The sequence below is a fragment of the Salvia splendens genome, chromosome 17 (assembly GCF_004379255.2).
Source record: "Salvia splendens isolate huo1 chromosome 17, SspV2, whole genome shotgun sequence".
NCBI classification, from domain to species: domain Eukaryota; kingdom Viridiplantae; phylum Streptophyta; class Magnoliopsida; order Lamiales; family Lamiaceae; genus Salvia; species Salvia splendens.
The window spans coordinates 2,633,520-2,654,355 of record NC_056048.1 but is presented as its reverse complement, the minus strand read 5'-3'; the positions used below and the strand labels follow the sequence as shown (position 1 = coordinate 2,654,355).

The window sequence follows — 20,836 nt, the reverse complement described above, 5'->3', positions numbered from 1 at the left end:
TGAGGCAATGCAGTAGAAGAAAAATAAGAAACACCACTTCACTTACAAACATCAGTTTCATTGGACTAGCACGAGTTGCAACACTAGGGTTATGTTCTCTCGATTTCTTGAATTAGAAACAAAAATTACATGAGGTTGCGCTGAGCTACTGCAACCTCAAAATGTGCACAATAATAATAGTAATAGTAATAATACTAGGAAAATGTCGTATAGTAGTTACTTACACACTCTCCATTTACAAAATGAGCATATCACATCCCGAGGGATACTTCACCGCAATAACGAAAGAATACTCTCTCTACCTACATAGAATCGAATGAGCCGCTCTTTAACCTTTCCATCCGGGCCTGAAGCCCGGATAGCGCTTTCTCGTCCATAGGTAGTATCCCGCCCTGCATAGTGCCATGCCCTTCACTAACGTTCCCATTTACTTGCACCAATGGCCGGCTTCTTGATTCTGGATTCACTCCGCCAGCTGCTAATTGGATGCTCTTCATCCTTTCCCTGATCGCGTCTAGGGTTCCATTTGACACTGCAGTTTCGGGTAAATAATTAGGTGAGAATAAGGCTGGGTTGGAAATAGAAGCAGACAAATTCGATGCGTTTGACTAACCACCAATTGGCATTCTGTCGTTTCTGGGCTCGTCAAAGTTCTGTTGTAACCCAGATGGATCGTACGACGCTTTCTGGGCATTGACAAGCCGATGATCGTCTTCAGCAAAAGATGGCGGTAGTGAAAAATTTGGGGGTTCACCACCTGCATTCATGTTTCTCGAGTCATTTAACGGGTCCGCATTCACAGGAGGCACAGCGCCATATCTAGGAGAAAGGTTGAGTGTTGCTGGCGGAGGAGTGGACAGAGGTACGCTCGAAGGAGTCCTACCTTCAGCTGCATTCTTCTCCATCTGCAAAAGAATGAAATTCAGAACACACAGAAGGCACAACAGAATGAACTAACTGATAAACTGAACAAGAAAATAACAAATCATACGTCGTCGCCGCCTCTGTTAGAACTCTTAACTAACTAAAGACCCGTAAACATACTCAAATTATAAAAAGATAAACTAAACATACGAAGAGATAATAACTATAGAAAAATAAGCAGGAAACAAGGAAATTGACGGATATCATATAAAAGGCGCAACAGAATGCAGCAAGTAAATCAGAGCAGACCTGGGCCAAACCATCTCTAATGTATGTTCGAAATGCCTCACTAGCATTTTGCAACTGAGCAAAAATATCAACCTGGGAAAAGATTGAGGAAAATACAAATTATAATATAATAACACGAACTATCACACTATCACAAATATATACTCCATATAGTATATATCAAGTCATTTACCCATGCTATATACACTGCTTACCTGAGGATACAATTGTGTTATGCGATAAAGCTCGTACAGACCAATGGAGCAAGTCTGCTTGTCGCCAATTTTCTTAAATATTGCAGCAAGTTCTTGCTGTTATAGCAAACATCAAGTCCAGATTTAGAAACGGGAGAGAAGAATGGGGTGAAAGGCAAAAGACAAAAAAATGACGACCAACAAAAGACACAGCTCTGTACCTTCAACTGAGCATCTGCAGAGTGCGTAGCCGGTGCAGCATTGTTGGCAGTTGAGTCACTCCAGTGAGTTTGCCCAACAGGCCCAGATGGTGTCAGCATCCTAGCAGCTGCGAGTGTCTGCTTAATATTATCGAGGGCATGATAGTGAATTAGCGAGCAAATAATGAAAGTAAACACCATGTCATAAAGCATACACCAAAAATACCTGTAGATTTAGATCAATGTAGGCAAGAATGATAGGTTGTGGTTGCATATCAATTGGCACCATGGAAAGATGACCTTTGATGGCTGTGCCACGCAGTTTAACAAGCTCGTGGAGAACAGTTTTAACCATTCGAAGTGGTTTGTCATCAGCTCCAGCTCTTCAAACGTTCCATAAGAAAAATTAATTAACACGCATTCTTGTTCAAACAACAATAAAGTGGCACCAAGCCACACCTAAAATGTTGATCAAAACTGTTTAACTTACTGTACCTCTTACGAATTTCATCCATTCCTAGTTCTTGCAGATATACATGGATACTCTGTAGGATACGATCAAGATCTACATCATATATGGTATTTTGCAAAACCTGTTTCATGTGAATATTGGAGGGGTTAAGTGATTCGGCTTTACACGGGAGAGGTTAATTGAACTACAGATGAAATACCAAACATCAGTAAAACAGATCAAGATATAATACCTTTGTAAGCTTTATCAAACATTTAACAACCAAATCGGAGAACTTCTGGTTTCTGATTGCAAGAGACTCATTTGATGCTGGAGATGGCCATCTTGATGGATCCAGAGGTCTTAAAAGATTTATAAGCACAGCAAATGATGAAGTACGCTCCGCGTTATCCTGCACGTGCAATCCGGCCACACAACGGCAATTATATTCACAAGAAGAGAGGAAGGAGAAAAACTAGCCATGCTTGCCTCATAAGTTTTACAATTATAGTTACCAGAATCTTTAACATCAGAACATTCAAAGCTCTCAAAAGTTGACTTCCATCATCCATCTGTGGAACCCTATCATCCAAAAGCCATAGCAAAAGTTCCGTGATGAGACTATCAAGAGTAATCTCCTTAACTGCATAAGCAAGCCTCTTGTTCTGAAAAGTCTGCAACAAAAGTAATAACAACTTCAGACCTCAATTAACACCCAAATAATCAAAATCATAACACGACTCTTCAATTTTAGGCATTATTAGTTAAAAGGTCAGACTACTTACCTGCATCAGAGTATTCAGGACATATTTACAAGATCTTGAAGAGGCACCAGTGAGGCTGAAGTCAAAAGTCTTCGCAACCTGCTAGAAGCGATACAATTGTGAGGATCTCCTGGAAGCAATACCGAGGTATGTCAAAAAATAGCAGAATAATTTCCTTATTTGCCAGGCATGAGACAAGTCTATCAGCATCTTTCACTATATCATCCATTGTGCTCCCCTCGGGGTCAGCAGTTGCTTGTGCCAATTCATGGCACACAACTTTCATCCCTTCAACAGCCTGCAGGCGAAAAACAACTATAAGTTTCTCAAAAGAAAGCTATAATTGGCCAAATAAATATAGGAATAGCATTGGACACACAAAACAGTATCGGAGACATTGTCAGTAGACAAAATTATGAAGAAAAAATAGACATAAGATCAACAAAGTTCTAATTCAAGCAATAAGAAAAACTCTAATACAAATTGGAAAAACAAATGATTATATGAGATCACGTGAACATACAAAATAAGAAGGCTATGCCAAGGTCATAACAGATAAGCAATTCTTTAAACATTATCAACCACTCAGTCTTGTCAGATATAAAAAAGGGCAGTCTATTTGCTTCCTCAGTAACATACAAACTTTCAAACTAAATTCAAAAAGTTATTTATGCAGTTAAATGAGATTCGAAGACTATTGATTCACCATAACTGATATTCAGAATTTATAACATTATTTGGTTCTTTGGAAAACTTCTTTCAAATGCGTCGATGAACAAATCTGAACAGATATTTCAAGGATATACCTAATCTTTTGAAAAAGCATTCCATTGAAAAATATTCCTCATCTTTACCCTATCTCCAATCAGACTTGATAACTACATTTTGACACATCATGCATAGGTATTTATTTATATACCTGTTCAGGAGAACCATATTCTATGATTTCCAAAGCTTCATTCCAGTCTGTGAGGCCAACACCAGAATAAGCCCGCGGCATTGGCAGTCTATCTGTGTGGATTTCAGGAAGGCCATAGTTCTCCCTAAGAGAAAAAATGACAAATTAGTAGAAAGCAAACACATCTATAAATTATTATGAGATAGTGGGTTCAAGAAAAAATATCAACTCAGTCTGGATAATGGTGTTGATAATAGACACTTAGTAATTCAGTACATAAAAGTTTGAGTACCGATTGAAAGTTGGGATGCCCATGGATCTTGATAAGTCCCCGCTTTGCTCAGCTGGATCAGACCTGTGGGCATTAATGAGGTCATTAATGATCTTTCCCTTCAATTTTAGGAAAATATAAAACATCGCAACACTTTACAATAAATGTATTGCCTTGACAGAGAACAACTTGGAATAGATTTGGGTCCAAAGACATTCCTTTCCATCATTTTAGTATATTCTAGGGTATACACATATAACAGCAATTTCAACATACATAAGCTGTTCATTCAGTTTTTCTGTCACAAGATTAAATGGCTCAAAGTTCTAACCGCTAAAAGAAATTTTAAACCTCAATGGGAAATGAGCCTTAAAGCGGACAAAAACATGATGGGTAGATTAAACTAGGACTCCAGTTAGTAGTAACAGCTAGTATATCCACATATGTTCATATCCTCACTTAATGGAGTTCATAAACTAAAACCAACATATAACTATCAAGTGTATATACTATATATAATGGATTTCCAGGTAGGTTGAGCCAGGAACTGGTTGAAAGATGTTGATGGCACACCTTTTCATGAAAACTTAGTTGGACCTAGTCAGATCTAGACAAATAATAGAAACACATATGTCCATGAAATAGTCATTGTTTGGCTAAACAAAATGCAACTGTGCATGAAAAATCGTACACATTTTCTCGCACTGAGCGCCTTAGGGCAGCTCTAGCTTCTCCTGGCCTGCCTTCCTTCCTCTTCTCCATCTCTCGTGCCTGACGATCCAAAAAAACACAACTGTTTAGTGGAAGAACCGAATGACATATTGACATGAACCTCAACTTACTGACCTTCCATTTAAATCTATCATCCAACATACTTCTTTGTGCCTCAGTAAGCTTTCCAACATATCTCCAAATATCATCACCTACATTATTTGCAGAATTATCAAGAAAGACGATGTTCAAAACAAAAGTAATAACCATGCATTCACTTGCCACAACAACTTCCTTAGCTTACGAAACAACGAATACCATATAAAAAGTTTAAATGAACAACCCAACAATAGTAAGTTATAAGCTCACCAAGAATCTTATATCCTATAGCCAAAGTATTCAATGCAGCTTTGCGGGTGTCACCATCTCGTTCAGCAGTTAAACTTGCGACAATTTGCAAGGATTTTAACTGGCTACTTATCTGCCAAGAGGAATACATGGAAAGATATAGCACACAAAAACAACAAAGCATCAGAGACTTAATGCAGTGAAGGACTGGCTAACTTGTTACCTCAGCTCCATAGTTATCTAATAAGAATCCAACATGGTCAGCAGACTCGATCCTTGTTCTGTTGTTCCTAGAACGCAAACCCTCTAAAATATAAGGAAAAGTCTTCGCAGCAGAATATGTTTGGATGACTTGCTTCATCAGTTCCCGCATTTTTTCTCGAACTTTTTCAATGTTATGCCCAGACTGCAGTAAAAGAGAATAAGACATTGGATACTGATTGAGATATTACGTTTAAAAAAAAAAGAAATTCAATTCAATTCAAAACAACCAGAATCATTTGCCATAGACTTCCAGACAGAAAATTTTAACAACAAAGAAAAGCATATCACATATAACACATCAGTTACCTTCTCAACCAAGCAAGGGAGAAAGATGGTTGCCTCTGCTTCTGTCATAGTGTAGCCCTCATTTCTCAACAGATCCAGAAGCTCCGGAAGAAATTCAAGTACCTTACCAAAGATAGAAAAGATCAAGATTCAAGAAAGGATTCAAGATGGTTAAAATATGATAGAAGAATTATCAAGACCTATATATTCACAGCATGTAACATCATTAGAGAGCTAGATATTGGAGAATCAATAACAATTTGTAATTTTAGCAATTCCACAAACAAGATGAATAAACAAATGTTCTAATAACACTCATCACATATGCTACCACTCATTCCTTTTTCAAAAATATCATTTGATAAATTCAGACAGCCAAGCACACAGGCAATCTGACAAACAATAACAGAAATTAATAAAATCCAATTTACCTTTAGTAAGCATGATGTATTGGATTCACAAAACCTCAACACAAACCACTTCAAGAGGATATCTAATACTTCAATCACCTCTCTTCCCATGGATGGAAGAGCCTGTATATCACAAACAAACAGAAGGTTAAAGGAAAAGTTCAAGTTACACAATCAAAACTAGAATTTATTTTGAAAGAACCTTCTGCAACATCTCGATGCCATCAACTTGCTTTTTGAAGTCAGCACTTAAGAGCCTCCGATGCAGATCCTCTCGGAAGTATTTCATGACATCATTCTGTTTGAAAAGTAAGCAAAATCACTTACTAACATCTATAAAGAATGTAACATATCATCACATGCAAAAAATTTCAAAAGCCACACAAAAGTTCTAAAAAGTTGTACATGCAAAAAATTACACAAGCCACACAAAAGTTCTAAAAAGTTGTATAACGGCCTCCTGTATGATATGAAAAGGCTAATCCCATAAATTAAAAGAACCAAGATACAGCAGACACTTTACAGTACACCAAAAAAGGATCAAACATAAGTCTGAAGAGCACAACATTAATAAAGAAATCTTAAAAGAGAGCAAAAACCTCAAGATCTTGAATTTGCTCAATACGTAATTCTTCGAATTTGAATCTGCGAACAATAATTCTTTCTCTGTCATCCTGCGAGAGTAACACTAAGTTTACAATCTACTTTGTTTGCATCATAGATACAAAATGTTTGCAGCCTGCAGTTACCAAAATAATTGCACTTTGTTTCCCTAAAAAAATAAATATGTACCTTGTTTGAATCCTTCAGACTAATCAGAGCTTGTGACTGAATGTTGATGTCTTGAACAGACGAGATGGATTCTTGCCTGGACCCCTTGCTAGGAACAGCTCTCTAAATAAACAGGACATCAATTAACAAATACATTATGTTTCAGAAGAAAGATATTAACGACAGAAAACGTACTGAAGGTGCATTTCTGCTTCCATGCCGAGATGCACGGTCGCCATGACCATTTGGCTTTGCAGTCTTTAGGCTGTTTTTGGATGTCATGCTTGATGAAACAGATCTACCAGAGTCATAATTATCTGCGATGGATATGTGGCACAAAAAAAATCAATATACTGATATGGAAAAGTGGAAAAACATTATATCTTTTTTAGTAGGAGATGAATGAGTTAATGGTAAGTGGCATAATACCTAGAAAAGCTCCATATGGCTTCAGTCGCTCGCTAATAATAGCTAAAGCAGAACCTTGTATATCTCTCAAATTTTTGGAAACCTATAAGGGGAGAGATATAAGATACTAGTTCTATAGCCACCTAGCGGCTAACAGAGTTAGCAAACCTAAATCAAGTAATAAAAATTTTGGATGTTCATACCGTTTCTTGTCCACAAACCCTCAATATTTCATTAAAGCATGCTTCAGCAGCTTTACGAACATCTGCTGATTTATCCTGGAGAGGTAACCAAGAAAAAACCTGAGACATAAAGTTGACACAAGCAGCTACCTACAAAATAACCAATTGCATAATGAAATACCGTCATGGCAGATGCAGTGGGTTTGAGCAGCTGTATTGCATCAGGAAATTCAGCCAATCCAGCAAGTTGTCTTGTTAGCCAATCAAAAAGATCCTTGCGCCCTTCTGCGCCTACTTTAGCGTCTGTGAGAACAGCTGTAACATATGGCAGCTGAAGACAGCAACAAATGATGAGATCAAGGATACTCAAAGTAGGAGGGCAAAAAACACTATTTTCCAAATCGACTACAGACCATCTTATCAAGATGAGCAGCACCAAGCCAAGCATCTAAGGTACTCAATGTACACTCACGCATATGCTTTTTGTTGTCGCCAAGACACTTCAAGACATCTGAAAGAATGCCCTGCATGAGCCACATTCATGTAAATGATCAAGCGTTCACAGGAGCTATGTGCATGACAGAAGAGTTTCAATATTTGTAATTTGGTATTTAAAAGTACAACTGATGGCTTTTAGGAATTAAGGATTTGCTTAATGATCCCAAGTGTTTAAAATTTATAATATTGGGATTGTATATCACAGTTAGTTAGCGCAAGAGACTCCTAATAAAACCTATAACTAATAGTATAAGAGAGTACCTTGCTTGACTTCTCAACTGGCTGTCCCATCGCAGTCGCAAGAGCACCAATAGTGGACAAAGTGGCAATAATCAAATTTTTGTTACTGTCATGTAGACGCCCTTTTAGAGCTCCAAATAATTCTCCTAAAGCAAGAAAGATAACCGGGCATATCATATAGATAATTATATGTATAGAAAAGTAGATAGTTATTTAAAAATTTTCCCTAAACGTACCAGTTCCAGCAGGCAGAATACGTTTGTTCGCCTCTTCCAGAATTTTGGTTACGCTTTCAATAGATTCCAAGCGGATCTAGACAGAAGATAAAGTCAGATTAACAGCATGCCCTCTCAAACCATTCACAGATTTGATGATTAACAAACATATATAAAACAAACCTTCCAATCAGAACTCTCTAAGCCTTTTAACAAAGTAGGGGTGATCTTTTCACTGATATCTTCACGTGGAAGACCATCCATGCCACCAGTCACCGCAGATGATGTGGAATCAGTTACTTTAACAACCTTCTTTGGAACTGCAGATGCCTGCAAAGAGTAATGTTGATAATTTGAGCTGAAGAACAAACTGATCATGGGAAAAATGACAGTTTAACACCGAAAAGAATTTACCTCGTGCGGGTTTTTTTCATACTCAGCATCAAGAGTACTTAGTAGAGCAGGTTTAACATCAGACAGAAATCCCTTTATATCTTCAAGGAGAGTAAAAAACAGTTAATAACTTAATTCCTCTTAACATCTGACTATTATGATTCAATAAACCCCCTCTTAACATATGAAAGCTGAGATTAAAAAATGTATCACCTGGACCAACAAACTTATGAAGGACACCGATCAGTTTAACTGTAGCATTTCTAGTTGCAGCTGCACTAGATTGTAATCCAACATCCTTGCAGAAGTCAATTAAATCCTGGAAAACAATTATTACTCATGTTAAAACCAAGTCAGACTCTAAGTCAGAAAGTAACGAGAGAATTTTTATTAATAAGTTGAGCACCTTCAACTTAATATGAGAAGTACCAAAGTCGTCCACTGAGGAAACCATCCACAACAGGCCTTCACTAAGAACCTTTGGATTCTTGTGCTCCTTCATAATTTTATACATCTGAAAGAGCCACATGAGAAATAATAAATCCGAACATGTTTCTCAATATGACAAATTACCTTGGGATATTGGTCCCTAAAACCACAAACTTTGGCCTAATTCTGGTATTTCCCATAAACTTTAAAATTGGTCTAAAATATCACAAACTTTACATTCCATCTGAAAGAGCCAGTCTCTCTCTCCATTCTCCAACTTTCCTCTACGAGACATTAGCCTGAACCCTAACCCTAATTATCAGACTTTACTCTCACCTTCTCTCTCTCTCCATTCTACAACTTTCCTCTACGAGACACTAGCCTGGACCCTAACCCTAATTATCAAACTTAAATTTGGTTATGAACTTATAATATTAATGTGTTTTTGTATATTTGCTGTGTTTTAATGTGTTTTCATATATTTGCTATATTTTTATGTATTTAATTATATTACTTATAATTTTCATTTGTTTATATATGATTTATGCCTTGAGGGGCATAAATAAATACAAATGAAAAAGGAATTACCCTCTCAAAAATAAAACCAGGACCCACAGCTTCACAAAAAGTGGAAAGACACTTCATGGCTTGAGCACGAGTCTTTATGTCAGCTACTCTTTCAGTAATACCTATCAAGTAAAAACTAGCACATGTAAGAAATAACCAAAAGCTTATTAATTTTAACTCAGAGAACATCAGACAACTATGAGCATTTGCATCTCAAAACTACATGTAAGAGTTACACCTGCAAGAAATGACTACTTAGCCAATTAAAGAAATGCTATAACATAGTGTTAAATTTTCAAGTTACTGATTGCACCAAACTATAGAAGTTCCTGACCTGAAAGGCAAAGCACAACACACTTTTTAGGAAACTTTGATGCTGTCGCAGCAATGTGAGTGACAATATCTATAACTTGTTGCTGGACCTGCTCAACAGACAATGCTTAGGATAAGTTCAGTAGTCCACGAAGTCCATAAAAACAAATAAGTTATAAAAAAATTATAAGTTTCTGGATGTAGCACCTGCACATTTTTCTCATTCCAGCCAGGAATAACACAAAGTAAACGGATCAACATTTCAACAGATGGATCCAAATCTGTTTGTGATTCAACCTGCTCCTTAAAAGACACAATAGCTGAAACAAAAAATTAATAAATCAAAAATCAGATTACAGATTTTAACAGTAGCAAGATAACAAAGATAAATTGATTACATACGTGCAATACTCTAACATCAAAAAGCCAAAGATAATATGTATATTATAATGTAGTAATATCTAGCCTTATTATAAAAGATCAATAAATAAAGGAGCATTTAAATATTCACCGGATGAAGCAAAGAGAATATCAAGAAAATCAAAAATATAAAGGCAGGATATGAGGATTAATCTACACCTCAGATACTATTTCGCTTCAAATATCCATGATAAATTTATCCCAGTTAAACAATGGCAACGGAATGGATAAAGGTTTTTCTTAAAAGCAGAAGAAAAATACAAACCAAGTCTACATAAACTAGTAATTTTTGGAGAAAGAATGACTAAGACAGAACAATACCATAATAAAGTTGCTAAACCTATAAAATATTTAGGAACTAGAAAAGGAAAACCACACATAGAAAAACTAACAATTTCTTCCACAAGAGCATAGAAAATTCCTCAAGAAAAAAAGAAGAATGATAAAATTATATTGAAAAATGATCTATGAAATGATCAAAAGACACCAACTGACTTGCAAAACTGATGCACAGGTCGAGAGTTATTTTTCTAAGCATACATCAGCATCAGAGCCAGATAACATTGTTGCCAAACGTACAAATTTCTATGATGCATGATATTGTGTCCAAAATCTCAGTTGAGAGACCAAACACACAATCACTATTTTCTGTAAGCTGCAAAGTATATGGTTGAGAAATAGGTTTACACCCAAAACAGTGGGAAGGAAAACTGAACCCATGATGCAAAATCAAAATAAGGGGGAAAACACATCTAAATATGACCTAAATATACAACTGTCACAAATAAAGTCAAGCAGTAATTTGAACCCCAACCTTCAAGCCGCTCTTTCCACACGGCACTTTTTAGTTGAGTAATTGTCTCTGCTTGAATAAGAGATCCTAATCTGCTCTCAATCTCTTCCAAACTCATTTCTGTCGGCTGTAAAGAAAACTGGGTCAGTTAATCAAAAAAATCTCCCTAATAATGTATTCAGCCATCATACAATATGTAGAGGGGAAAAAAGAAATCAGCAGCTCAGACCTCAACATCTTCATGCTCCACAGGCTTAGAAACTTTTGTTGTTTGTCCTCCTCCATCACTCTTTTTGTTGGTACTAGATTTTCCAGACGCCGCTTTCTTAGTGGCAGCAGGCTAAAAGAAGATTGGCATACAACAAGCAAAAAGGGAGAGTCAACAGTGATTAACCATATGTGTATGTGAAGTAGCTAGATGTCTAGAATAGGTGCTCGTAATCCGTCTCCTTGGAAAATAATATTTAACATTGTACTTACAGCTGCGGCAATAGGCTTCTTTCCACTAAGCATGCTAGCTGCTGATCTTTTAACAAATGATGAATCAGAGGCCTGCATAAAGCGATAGAAAGCAACACGTGATCAACATGAAAGCAGTCCACATCATACCTCATTGACAGTGCAATCTGGCACAACTTACATCAGCAATGATTTCAGGAGAAGCAGGAGAGTGCATATGGAATCGCAGATACACAAACTTATTAAAGGACTAAGTGCTCCATCATATAATCAAAGATTTCATATATAACTAGATCGAAAGCTACTGAACAGTTTATAAAAATCATGAAAATTTAAGATCATTAAATGTGGTTTCAAAGTTATACGTTAGGCCCTGATGACTAAGATACTAATCAATTTTATGTGAATGTCAAAAGATTATAAAAAATGATTCTAAATTTCATGATCTCTTTTATGTTTCAGATTAGAGTGAAATCATAGTACTTCGCAATGAGCTCATTCCACAATAATAAGAAAAAAATGCTAAGTAAGTATTTACCCCTGTGGTCACAACTCCACCAGAAGATTGAGCCACACCTGAGAGAATTGTAATGACAAAGATTAAAATATACTCCTATAAAAATCATCAAATATTACTACAATTCAGTTACCCAGTATACAACAAAAATCAGATAACAAACCTGAGTTTGGAAGAGTAGAAGGATCCCCTGTCGACCCCCCAATCATTTCAGATAACTTCTTTTGTCTGACGTCATCCAGCTTTTCTAGAGACTTCTCCAAAGGTCTCATACCAACCATCTAATAAAAGAAATGACAAAACTACTAAATTGGCAGTTAAAATTATAATGAGGTGTAGATGGAAAACCTTGAAATAATTACCTTGGCAATAGCTGCCAAAGCTGAGAAAGCTGCATCCCTCACATCAGGTGTTCCATCATTAAGGGACTGAAAATTCATACAGATCAATTTAGAGAACACAAAAAGTTGCTAATGGCCCAACATAATGATACTACAACGATAAATTAAACTATTTGAGTAGTGGCTTAACACAAAATTGTTCATGCTTTTAGTAACAATGTACATATAGCTAAACAAAATCAAGAACTGAATATTTCTCACTAACTCATCTCTGGCATATTCTTTATGAAATATGAAGTTTTTTTACACCGGAGCTACTCAATTCAAACAATGAGATTCAGAGACTTATTATTGATTCAATATAAGGTGTGAAAGAAGTAATTGATTGAAAAATATGAAAATAAATCTGCATGGTTGACAAAAACACTTTATGCTACTAACTAACCTCCATGCATATGGGAACATATTCCTTGTGAACCTTAAGTATGACCGCTTTGTTACTGGTTTCAATGCAGAATGTAACCCAGCTCAACGTCAACGACCTTACAAGAGGAACTTTGTTTTTCACTGCCACCTTCACATCTGCAGGAAGACTAATAATCAGTAGGATTAAAACTGTAGAAAAAACTTTCTCATTACGAACCCAAATAAAGACCACATCTTCTTTTTTGTACCTTGAGTAACCATGCATATAATCTATTGGTTCAAACAATAGGTAAGCCGAATTAGGTAATTTTGTGGTAATTACGGAATACATATTTCCAAGCAGTTAACTGAAACTATTAGAAAATACATTTATATGTTATGCAATTTATAACCAATAATTCCAGTGCCTGAGAACACTGCTTTCAGATAGCATGTGATCAATAATGCAGCACAAGGAGACTTATACATCTTGATGTCAATGATTGAGGCAAATACATGAAAATTTGTGGAAAATGCAATTGCTTAAAATGTCCTATATAATAGAAGTCAACACGATGATGAATGAGCTAAGCTTGAACAAACATAAATACATGATAAAACACAATAAAAAATGAAAAACAGGAAAGTGCAGGGGGAAAAAGCTAGAAAGCAAACAAGATGTATTCTAAGCACAACTGCACAAGGAAATGATGAGATGCAGAGGTTAAACAACAGTTCAGAATTGAAAAAAAGGTAGATCATGCCTTCAACAGTGTCAGTTAGACTCAAGCATCCGGACTTGTGCATTGCCTGAAGAGTTTGGGTAAGGGCCTCCGTTGAAGTAGGCTTCTTCTCTTTCAATTTCTCCTACACATCGTCAGCAAAGATCCAGCTCATGTTAAGCAATAATCAAAACTCACAGATTATATCTTATTAACTCTAAGGGCTGTAGGGTATCGGCTCTATTCCAATTCCAATTAGTAAAGGACAGAATCGCAAAACATAAAGATGACATTTTGGGGGATTTTTGCAACTGTAATTTCAAAAAAAATATATAACATGGTACTGGACTAACCAGTAGTACAGGCAATAAGAAGCGACAACTGGCCGAAAAATGGGTTCTCAGACCCCTAGCAAGGTTGCCCAGTGCTTGAATTGCTTCAACTGCAACAGCAATGTTTACATCTGTGATAAGCTGCAAAATTCAAAATGTTGTGCAGGCAACACCAATTACATGGTCAAGATATTAACACAAACAATATGTTCTGCATGAAGTCAAGAAAAATCTGGATTGAGTTGTGGTCAAGGAAACCATAGCATACCTTCTTTAATGTTCGACATACTTCTGAAAAATCTCCAGGAGCAATCTTTTTGGTGGATGCAAGTTTGGTTAGTTCAGCAACGGCCTCTTTCCTCTCAGACCATTTTGAAGCTTTCTGAAAAAATACAAAAAGTATGAATAAAAGGCTACATCAAATAACTTTTTGAATATTTGTTATGGGTAAATGACAAGGACAGGCCACTTACCACCCCTTCCCAAAATCCAGACTTCTCCAAAGGCGTCAATATATCAACTGGATCCACCAGGTCATACTCATCTATCTCTTGAGGAGCTGATAGGGAAGATATTTTAGACTCGTAAAAGACAGCATAAAACTAAGCCACTAAGGTAAAAAAAACATGAAGGTACAATAGCAATATCATTTACAAAGCCAGCTTCATTTATTATAGCTTAAGATGGTTGGGCGGGAATCAGTGTTGCGTACAAAATTGTGGTTCACGCAAAACCTAGAACCTGATCCAGGATTGGGCTAGGCCAGGGGGTGGGCAGATTCTGCAAAAGTAAGAGGCAGCATTGAATTGCCTCGATCCTAGGCTACGTGGGGACTTTACAATATTGAATTTGGCCAGAAACATTGTTCAAATACAAAACAATAAGTGGGGACTTTACAATATAGGCCAGAAACATAGTTCAAATACCAAAATGATTTCAGAGTACACATACCATCGGCTACACTCTCTTCAGTGGGTACAGAACCCACAGCCTCAGAAACAGCTTCTGGTTCGGGCTCCTTGTCCTGCTCAGACCTGACGAATAGAAAATGCAACAGTTAAAACAATAACTATTAGCACTTAAAACAATAACTATCAAATCGACTACAAAGACATTGCAAATGCTCTCAAACACTGACGTCAGAGTGATCATCAAAATATGCAACATAACTTTCTTACAAAAGGAAGATTCACTATATCAATGTACTAAGAACACTGCATAATTAAAATTAAAAAAAACAAATATCAGTGACAGGAGAGCACGACAGAGTATCAATACCTCAGTAAAATTGAGAGAAAGAATCACCTGATTTTGCGGGTTGGTTTTGCATTTCCAGTGACATTACCAAGCTCAGCCTCCAACTCTTTTTTCTTAATTATAAGAGAACAAGAAAAAACAATGACATAAACAGCATAAATGTAGGAAAGAAGAATCTAACACAAATCTGAAATTGGAATACCATTGTATCTCGCATCTTTTCAAACAATATTGACTTGACAGGATCTTTTCCTATCCAACGGCAAAGCTCTAGTGTCAGCCCTTTCGAAGAAGCACGAACATTCTGATCTTGATGATCAAAAAGTTCAGGAAGCATCTTCAATATTCTTTTTGGCGGTATTATCTTTGACCCAAATTCACTGACAATATCCACAGAAATGTCATGGTAATTCAGGAGGAAATAGAGGCATTTTGCTTGAGAAATGACAAGAAAAAATAGACTAATAAATAACCCACCTTAATGCCTGAAACATGACATCAATCGCAGGTACAACAGCTTTGGCAACTTTATTTTTAATGCCTTTCTCCATAGCATCCTAGAAAGTAGACATTGCTTAACCAATTAGGAATATCAAAGCACAACTTCATCATCTAAAACAATGCAGATTGTAGATGCATCAAATATACATATCAGATGTGATAAGGGAAGTTTTTCATTTTCATTGAAAAGACTAAGCAATTAAGCATATAGACTAAACGAGTAGTTAAAGTTATCAGAAACCATGCATTGTAGACATGATCTAGCCAGAATAAAGAGGACTATTAGTATTTCTCATGAATGATGACCTGATTTGTGAGGTACCAGCAAAGATATCTTAGCCTGAGTTTTTGTTACATCCCTCGTAGTAATACTATCAATTTGATATTTACACACCTAATCGGACAAAGGTGGCATGCAATGGGATGAGTTAGACAACTGATCATCTACGAGCCAGATATATACTTGACATTGTTACATAAGCAGAAGAGAAGAACAAATTAAGTCACTGAATGTAAACAGATTATTGATTTGATAGGTACCAAGAAAGCTTCAACAGCCTCCAACTCCACCCAAAGCATAAATGATATCTGTGCCTTCTCCACCGTTTTGGGTCTTCCAGTCAGACATTTTGTCACGATTGCATCACATACCTCTTTCGCATATCTGCAACCGAAATCAAACCATTAACAACTCAATGAGCAGCTCATTCAGCAGTATTCAAAACAAATTCAGTTGAATTCAAAAACAAAGTCCTATAGAAAAACAATTCACCTCCCAGCATCAGCATCTGCAGCTTTCAAAAACGCAATGAGCGCATCCAGAGCCTTCTCTTGCACCGGTGCATTGGAATCAGCCACCGCCTTCCTGAAAAACGGACCTAACAAAAAACCGCCAGGATTAGGCCAAAAGGAAGAGCAACGAGCTGCAGTAATCCAAACCACATTAACACCTCCGCATTCGCCGTATCCTTCCTTAGATCAACTAGGCCCGATCAAACAGCCACAAAACAAACTAGATCTATCTCGCAAAACAATCAAAATCCTCACCGAATTCACGAAGGCGCGGGTCCTTGGGATCTGTAATACCGTCGCAAACGGCGGCCAAATCGATATTCGCATCGTTCCGAACTTTCCAATTCTTGTGCGCCAGCCGATCCTCCCACGGCAATTTCTTCGCCTCCTTCAGCAGCTTCTCATCCTCCGACATTTCCTATACTTTTACCGACGATGAATACCTCAATCAAATCCGGCACCGAATGACGACGCGATTTCGCAGCTGGAATCTCCGGCGATTGATTCGCCACACTCAGGCTAGTGCCGGCGAGGGTTCAGTGTGGGGGAGGGAGGTGGGGTGCGTGGGTGGGTGCGAAACTAATATATTTTCTCTCTCACACATTCGAAAAAGAGAACAAAACAGAGGAGAGAGACAGAGAGGGCTAATTTTATGTTTTACGTTTCGGGGCAGATGGAGGGCTAGATTCGAACATGAGCGCGTGTAGCAACGAGTGAATCGTGGCCGTATATGTGGCGGATGTTGCCAGGTGTAAGGAGGCTGGGCGATTAGGATTACGAAGAACGCGTGCGGGCGAGTGGGTGGTTGAGCGGTGTAATTTGAAGAGGATTGGAGCGGGGCCTATATTAAAATATTTGGAATTCAAAATTTTTTTATGGTTAAAAAATTTAAAATTGAGGTGGAATTATTGCATTTGTTAATCCACCTTAATAAAATAAGATAGGTAAGCTGCCGCTATGATTTTTTGAAAATCTTTTATTTATTTTTTTCCATTAAAAAGTTAGCAGCTTGTCTCATCATCCATTAAAAAAAAGAGGAAAATATAGGAGGTGAATATATGATATGCGACATTCAATATGATCATTAGCTTTTATTGATTCAATCCTCTATTTTTAATGATTTAGTCATTTGTTTTAGCTAATGAAAGACCGAGGTAATGCAATTGGGAAACACTTGTCATTTGCAATTTTAAAAATTTTTGGATTTTCGATTTAAGTCCATTATATAAATTGGAGGGAGTCGCATAAGAGTCGGCAAGAGTGGAGACAACGGCAGGAAAGCGGTGCACGAGTCACGAAAGCGGCGGTGGGAGGTTGTGAACGATACAAAGGTAGCATCTCATGAAGCTTCTCTCTTTTCATACGGCTTTTTAAGAAAATATATAAATCGCATGCAGGTCGACACTACTAGGAAGATCTATGTGTATTATAAGAGCGCGCGTAAAAGATTTTGTCTAGAATTAATATTTAATCATGTGGAGTAACAATCTAGTAGATCAAACAATTAACTCTTTAATTAAAAAACTCATATCTCATTTCATTAATTTTCATTTTATTGTTTAAAACTATAGTGATAATATAGACATATAAATATGTTATAAATTGTATGTATTTCAGATGTTTTATATGTTATAAATTGTATGTATTTCAGATGTAATTCATATTACTTCATACTCATTTATTCTCATCTCAAAGTACATATACAAGTAAAGTAACAAATTATTTTATCGCAAAATGGTTGTAAACACATACATGTATATATAGTCACTGATAATAGTATACAAAAAAATAAGTACCACTTGTCTCGTAATATATTCAGTATCAGAAAAATTAATATTTACTAAGTTATATTTTTTTAATAGTACAATAAATTCGGTAGTATAATTTAATCTAGTTTGCATGACTAATTTAGTTGTTGGGTCATTAAGATTGGGTGAAGGCATGGGCCGTGTAAGGTAGGCCCATGAAAAAAGGCTAGTATGTTAACATTACAAACATGGGCGACTAGCCGACGTGCAAGTAGGGCTAAAAAAAAGAAAGGAACAAAAATAAAAAATTAAAAAAAAAAAACATTACAAACATGGGCGGACGCAGTCAAGGGAAGGCTTAAGCACTTTCTCAAATTCTTATTTTTATATTTTCTCCACTTCCAAAATTTGCAATTATTTTTAAAACGGTCATTAGCGCGCACCAAATTTAGGTTATTAAAGAGTAAATCATCAAAATTTGAGTAAGAAGAGGGGTTGAACTGAATATTTGCTGCGGTAGAAATAAAGAATAATGTCAGTTGTGTCTTGTTGAGGAAGAGACTTAATTTTTAAAAAATAAAATATAATATTATTTTATTAATAAAGCACCGGCTGCATTAAATGATTTCACTTATTAGCTTATTATTTTAAATTAAAGTCCAACCGAAAATTCAAATGTATTTTTAATGAAACTGATGCTTTAAAAAGTTCATCGTCGTATTAAATTCATGTTTTTATTTAGGAGTGCACACTAATTTATGGAAACATTTTCTATTTCACTCTTACTTTTATAATTTATGAGTTCTATTATTTATTACTCTCTTCGTCCAATTTTAAGAGTTTTAGTCACTTTTACGCACTCGTTTTACAAAAATGATAATCCTCTCGACATTATTTTCTCTCGTACTTTACCATTTCTCCACTTTAATTATTTATTGTCGTTTTTAATAAAATGGGTGCGCAAAAGTGACCGGAAAAGGAGGGAGTATATTATTTTATATTTTTTCTCATTCTCTTACTTTATTGATTATGTATTAAAATTTATGCCGTTCTCAAATTGCCTATTTTATTGTGGATGGAGAGAATATAATATAGTCCCTACTATCGAAAATTTATGCGTCTGCCCCTAATTTACAAATTATAGTGCCAATTTTAGACGATGTCAGAAATCTAAACATGCTCTGCGCCGTTAATCATAAGCCCTGAACTTATCAAAATTTACAATGTTGGGATTTTGGATTTTTTTAGTACGTAGTAATATTTCATTTTTACGTAGGAGAAAGATAAAAACCTTTCAAATAAATCATACTGAGATCGCACATTTAATTTGACTGAGAATAAATTGTTTTGAATAATGTAAAATTTTATATAAAAAAATCGTATCCAAATTTAAAAGATAATAGCTTACTATCAAATTGTTCGATTTGTTTGAAACAAAGGAAAAAAGTTATAAAAACAAAAACAAACTAGGATTTGAAACTATTGTGTTTACATTTGATATCATTTTACTGACCGTTGATTAATGATTTTCATTCAAACCAATTTTTCAATGCAATCAATTGCAAATTGAAACTCCCTCTTTGAATATAGTGCAGAAGTATAGATCTCAAATTTTAACGGACGGATGAAACATATATAAAAATGAATTACACAAGATCTATTATATATAAAAGATGACTAAATACATATAAACATTTTGCATATAATGAGATTCTAACCTAAAACTGAAATTCATAACTAAATTTATTTACATCCTTCGTAAATCTTCGTGATTGGAGATAAAAATGATTCTCCTTTTTTAACTATATTTATCATTCTCATTGGATGGTTGAGTATATATATTAAATTAGGGTGGAACATAATTGTTGCTCTCTTTCAAAAGTACTCTAATCTTTCATCATATATACTTTTTTTATTATATTTCGTGTGGTACTCTATAAAATTTGCAGCCTACGACGATATAGAAAATGATTAAATTAATAAAAACTAGTCAAACTGCAAATCTTTATGCCTATGGTTTGAAGTTTGAACACTTTAAGAAACAGACCAGTCATACGTGTCCAATCGACATCTAATGAATACTAAGTCATTTGATCTAATCTTATAGTATTGTGACAATTAAAGGATTAAAATCTTCAAACTTCTTAATGGAAAATGAACTTTCTAAATGGTGCAACTTCCCCACGAGGAATAATATTACTAGAAAATATCCAAGCCCTCTAGCTCAAGTGGTTGAGGAGGGAGGCAAGGATACCGCGTCATCCTAGAGGTCACGAGTTCGACCCATGTGAGGTGCAACTTGGGGATTAATTTCCCCTGGGGAGTTCTTGAGTCCTGGCCTAGATCCAGGCACTGGGGGAGATAGGTTAACTTGGTACCCTTGATTGGGTTGATACAGTTAACTGGTCTGTACCCGTGCTTGGGACACAGACGCTGGGGGAGATAGGTTAACTTAGTACCCTTGATTGGGTTGATACAGTTAACTGGTCTGTACCCGTGCTTGGGACCCAGACGCTGAGGGAGATAGGTTAACTTGGTACCCTTGATTGGGTTGATACAGTTAACTGGTATGAACCCGTGCTTGGG

The 20,836-nt window shown here is 36.2% G+C and overlaps 1 protein-coding gene across 2 annotated transcripts; it reads right to left on the bottom strand.

Moving 5' to 3' along the window:
• Positions 1-37: 37 nt before the first annotated feature.
• LOC121773642 (protein MOR1-like) lies at positions 38-17,110 on the bottom strand. Of its 2 annotated transcripts, XM_042170535.1 has the most exons (54): positions 16,758-17,110; positions 16,483-16,588; positions 16,251-16,374; positions 15,687-15,766; positions 15,412-15,589; positions 15,258-15,322; positions 14,904-14,986; positions 14,426-14,511; positions 14,221-14,334; positions 13,974-14,093; positions 13,663-13,765; positions 12,939-13,075; positions 12,515-12,580; positions 12,316-12,433; positions 12,174-12,211; positions 11,657-11,728; positions 11,406-11,516; positions 11,198-11,303; positions 10,171-10,283; positions 9,986-10,073; positions 9,673-9,773; positions 9,062-9,169; positions 8,869-8,974; positions 8,677-8,756; positions 8,446-8,592; positions 8,284-8,359; positions 8,069-8,193; positions 7,723-7,833; positions 7,491-7,640; positions 7,331-7,405; positions 7,149-7,230; positions 6,915-7,036; positions 6,741-6,842; positions 6,548-6,622; positions 6,151-6,246; positions 5,970-6,071; positions 5,560-5,661; positions 5,213-5,395; positions 5,011-5,122; positions 4,777-4,853; positions 4,622-4,701; positions 3,952-4,014; positions 3,681-3,804; positions 2,937-3,059; positions 2,783-2,860; positions 2,513-2,671; positions 2,251-2,409; positions 2,042-2,139; positions 1,773-1,929; positions 1,568-1,684; positions 1,368-1,463; positions 1,174-1,245; positions 614-905; positions 38-532 (listed from the first exon to the last, which is right to left on the bottom strand). In XM_042170535.1, the coding sequence occupies exons 1-54, from the start codon at positions 16,915-16,917 to the stop codon at positions 303-305; spliced, it is 6,048 nt and encodes a 2,015-aa protein (XP_042026469.1). In that variant the 5' UTR covers positions 16,918-17,110; the 3' UTR covers positions 38-302. The 2 variants fall into 2 exon arrangements, with proteins under 2 accessions (XP_042026469.1, XP_042026470.1); XM_042170536.1 differs by lacking the exons at positions 14,904-14,986; positions 15,258-15,322; positions 15,412-15,589; ... (2 more) ...; positions 16,483-16,588; positions 16,758-17,110 and having other exon boundaries at positions 13,974-14,062.
• Positions 17,111-20,836: the final 3,726 nt, after the last annotated feature.

Coding starts and splice junctions, on each gene's coding strand:
- LOC121773642 (XM_042170535.1), bottom strand. CDS start 16,917: ATGTCGGAGGATGAGAAGCTGCTGAAGGAGGCGAAGAAATTGCCGTGG. Junction 15,323..15,411: donor AAAAGATGCGAGATACAATG/GTATTCCAATTT, acceptor CTTATAATTAAG/AAAAAAGAGTTGGAGGCTGA. Junction 2,672..2,782: donor TCCTGAATACTCTGATGCAG/GTAAGTAGTCTG, acceptor CTTTTGTTGCAG/ACTTTTCAGAACAAGAGGCT.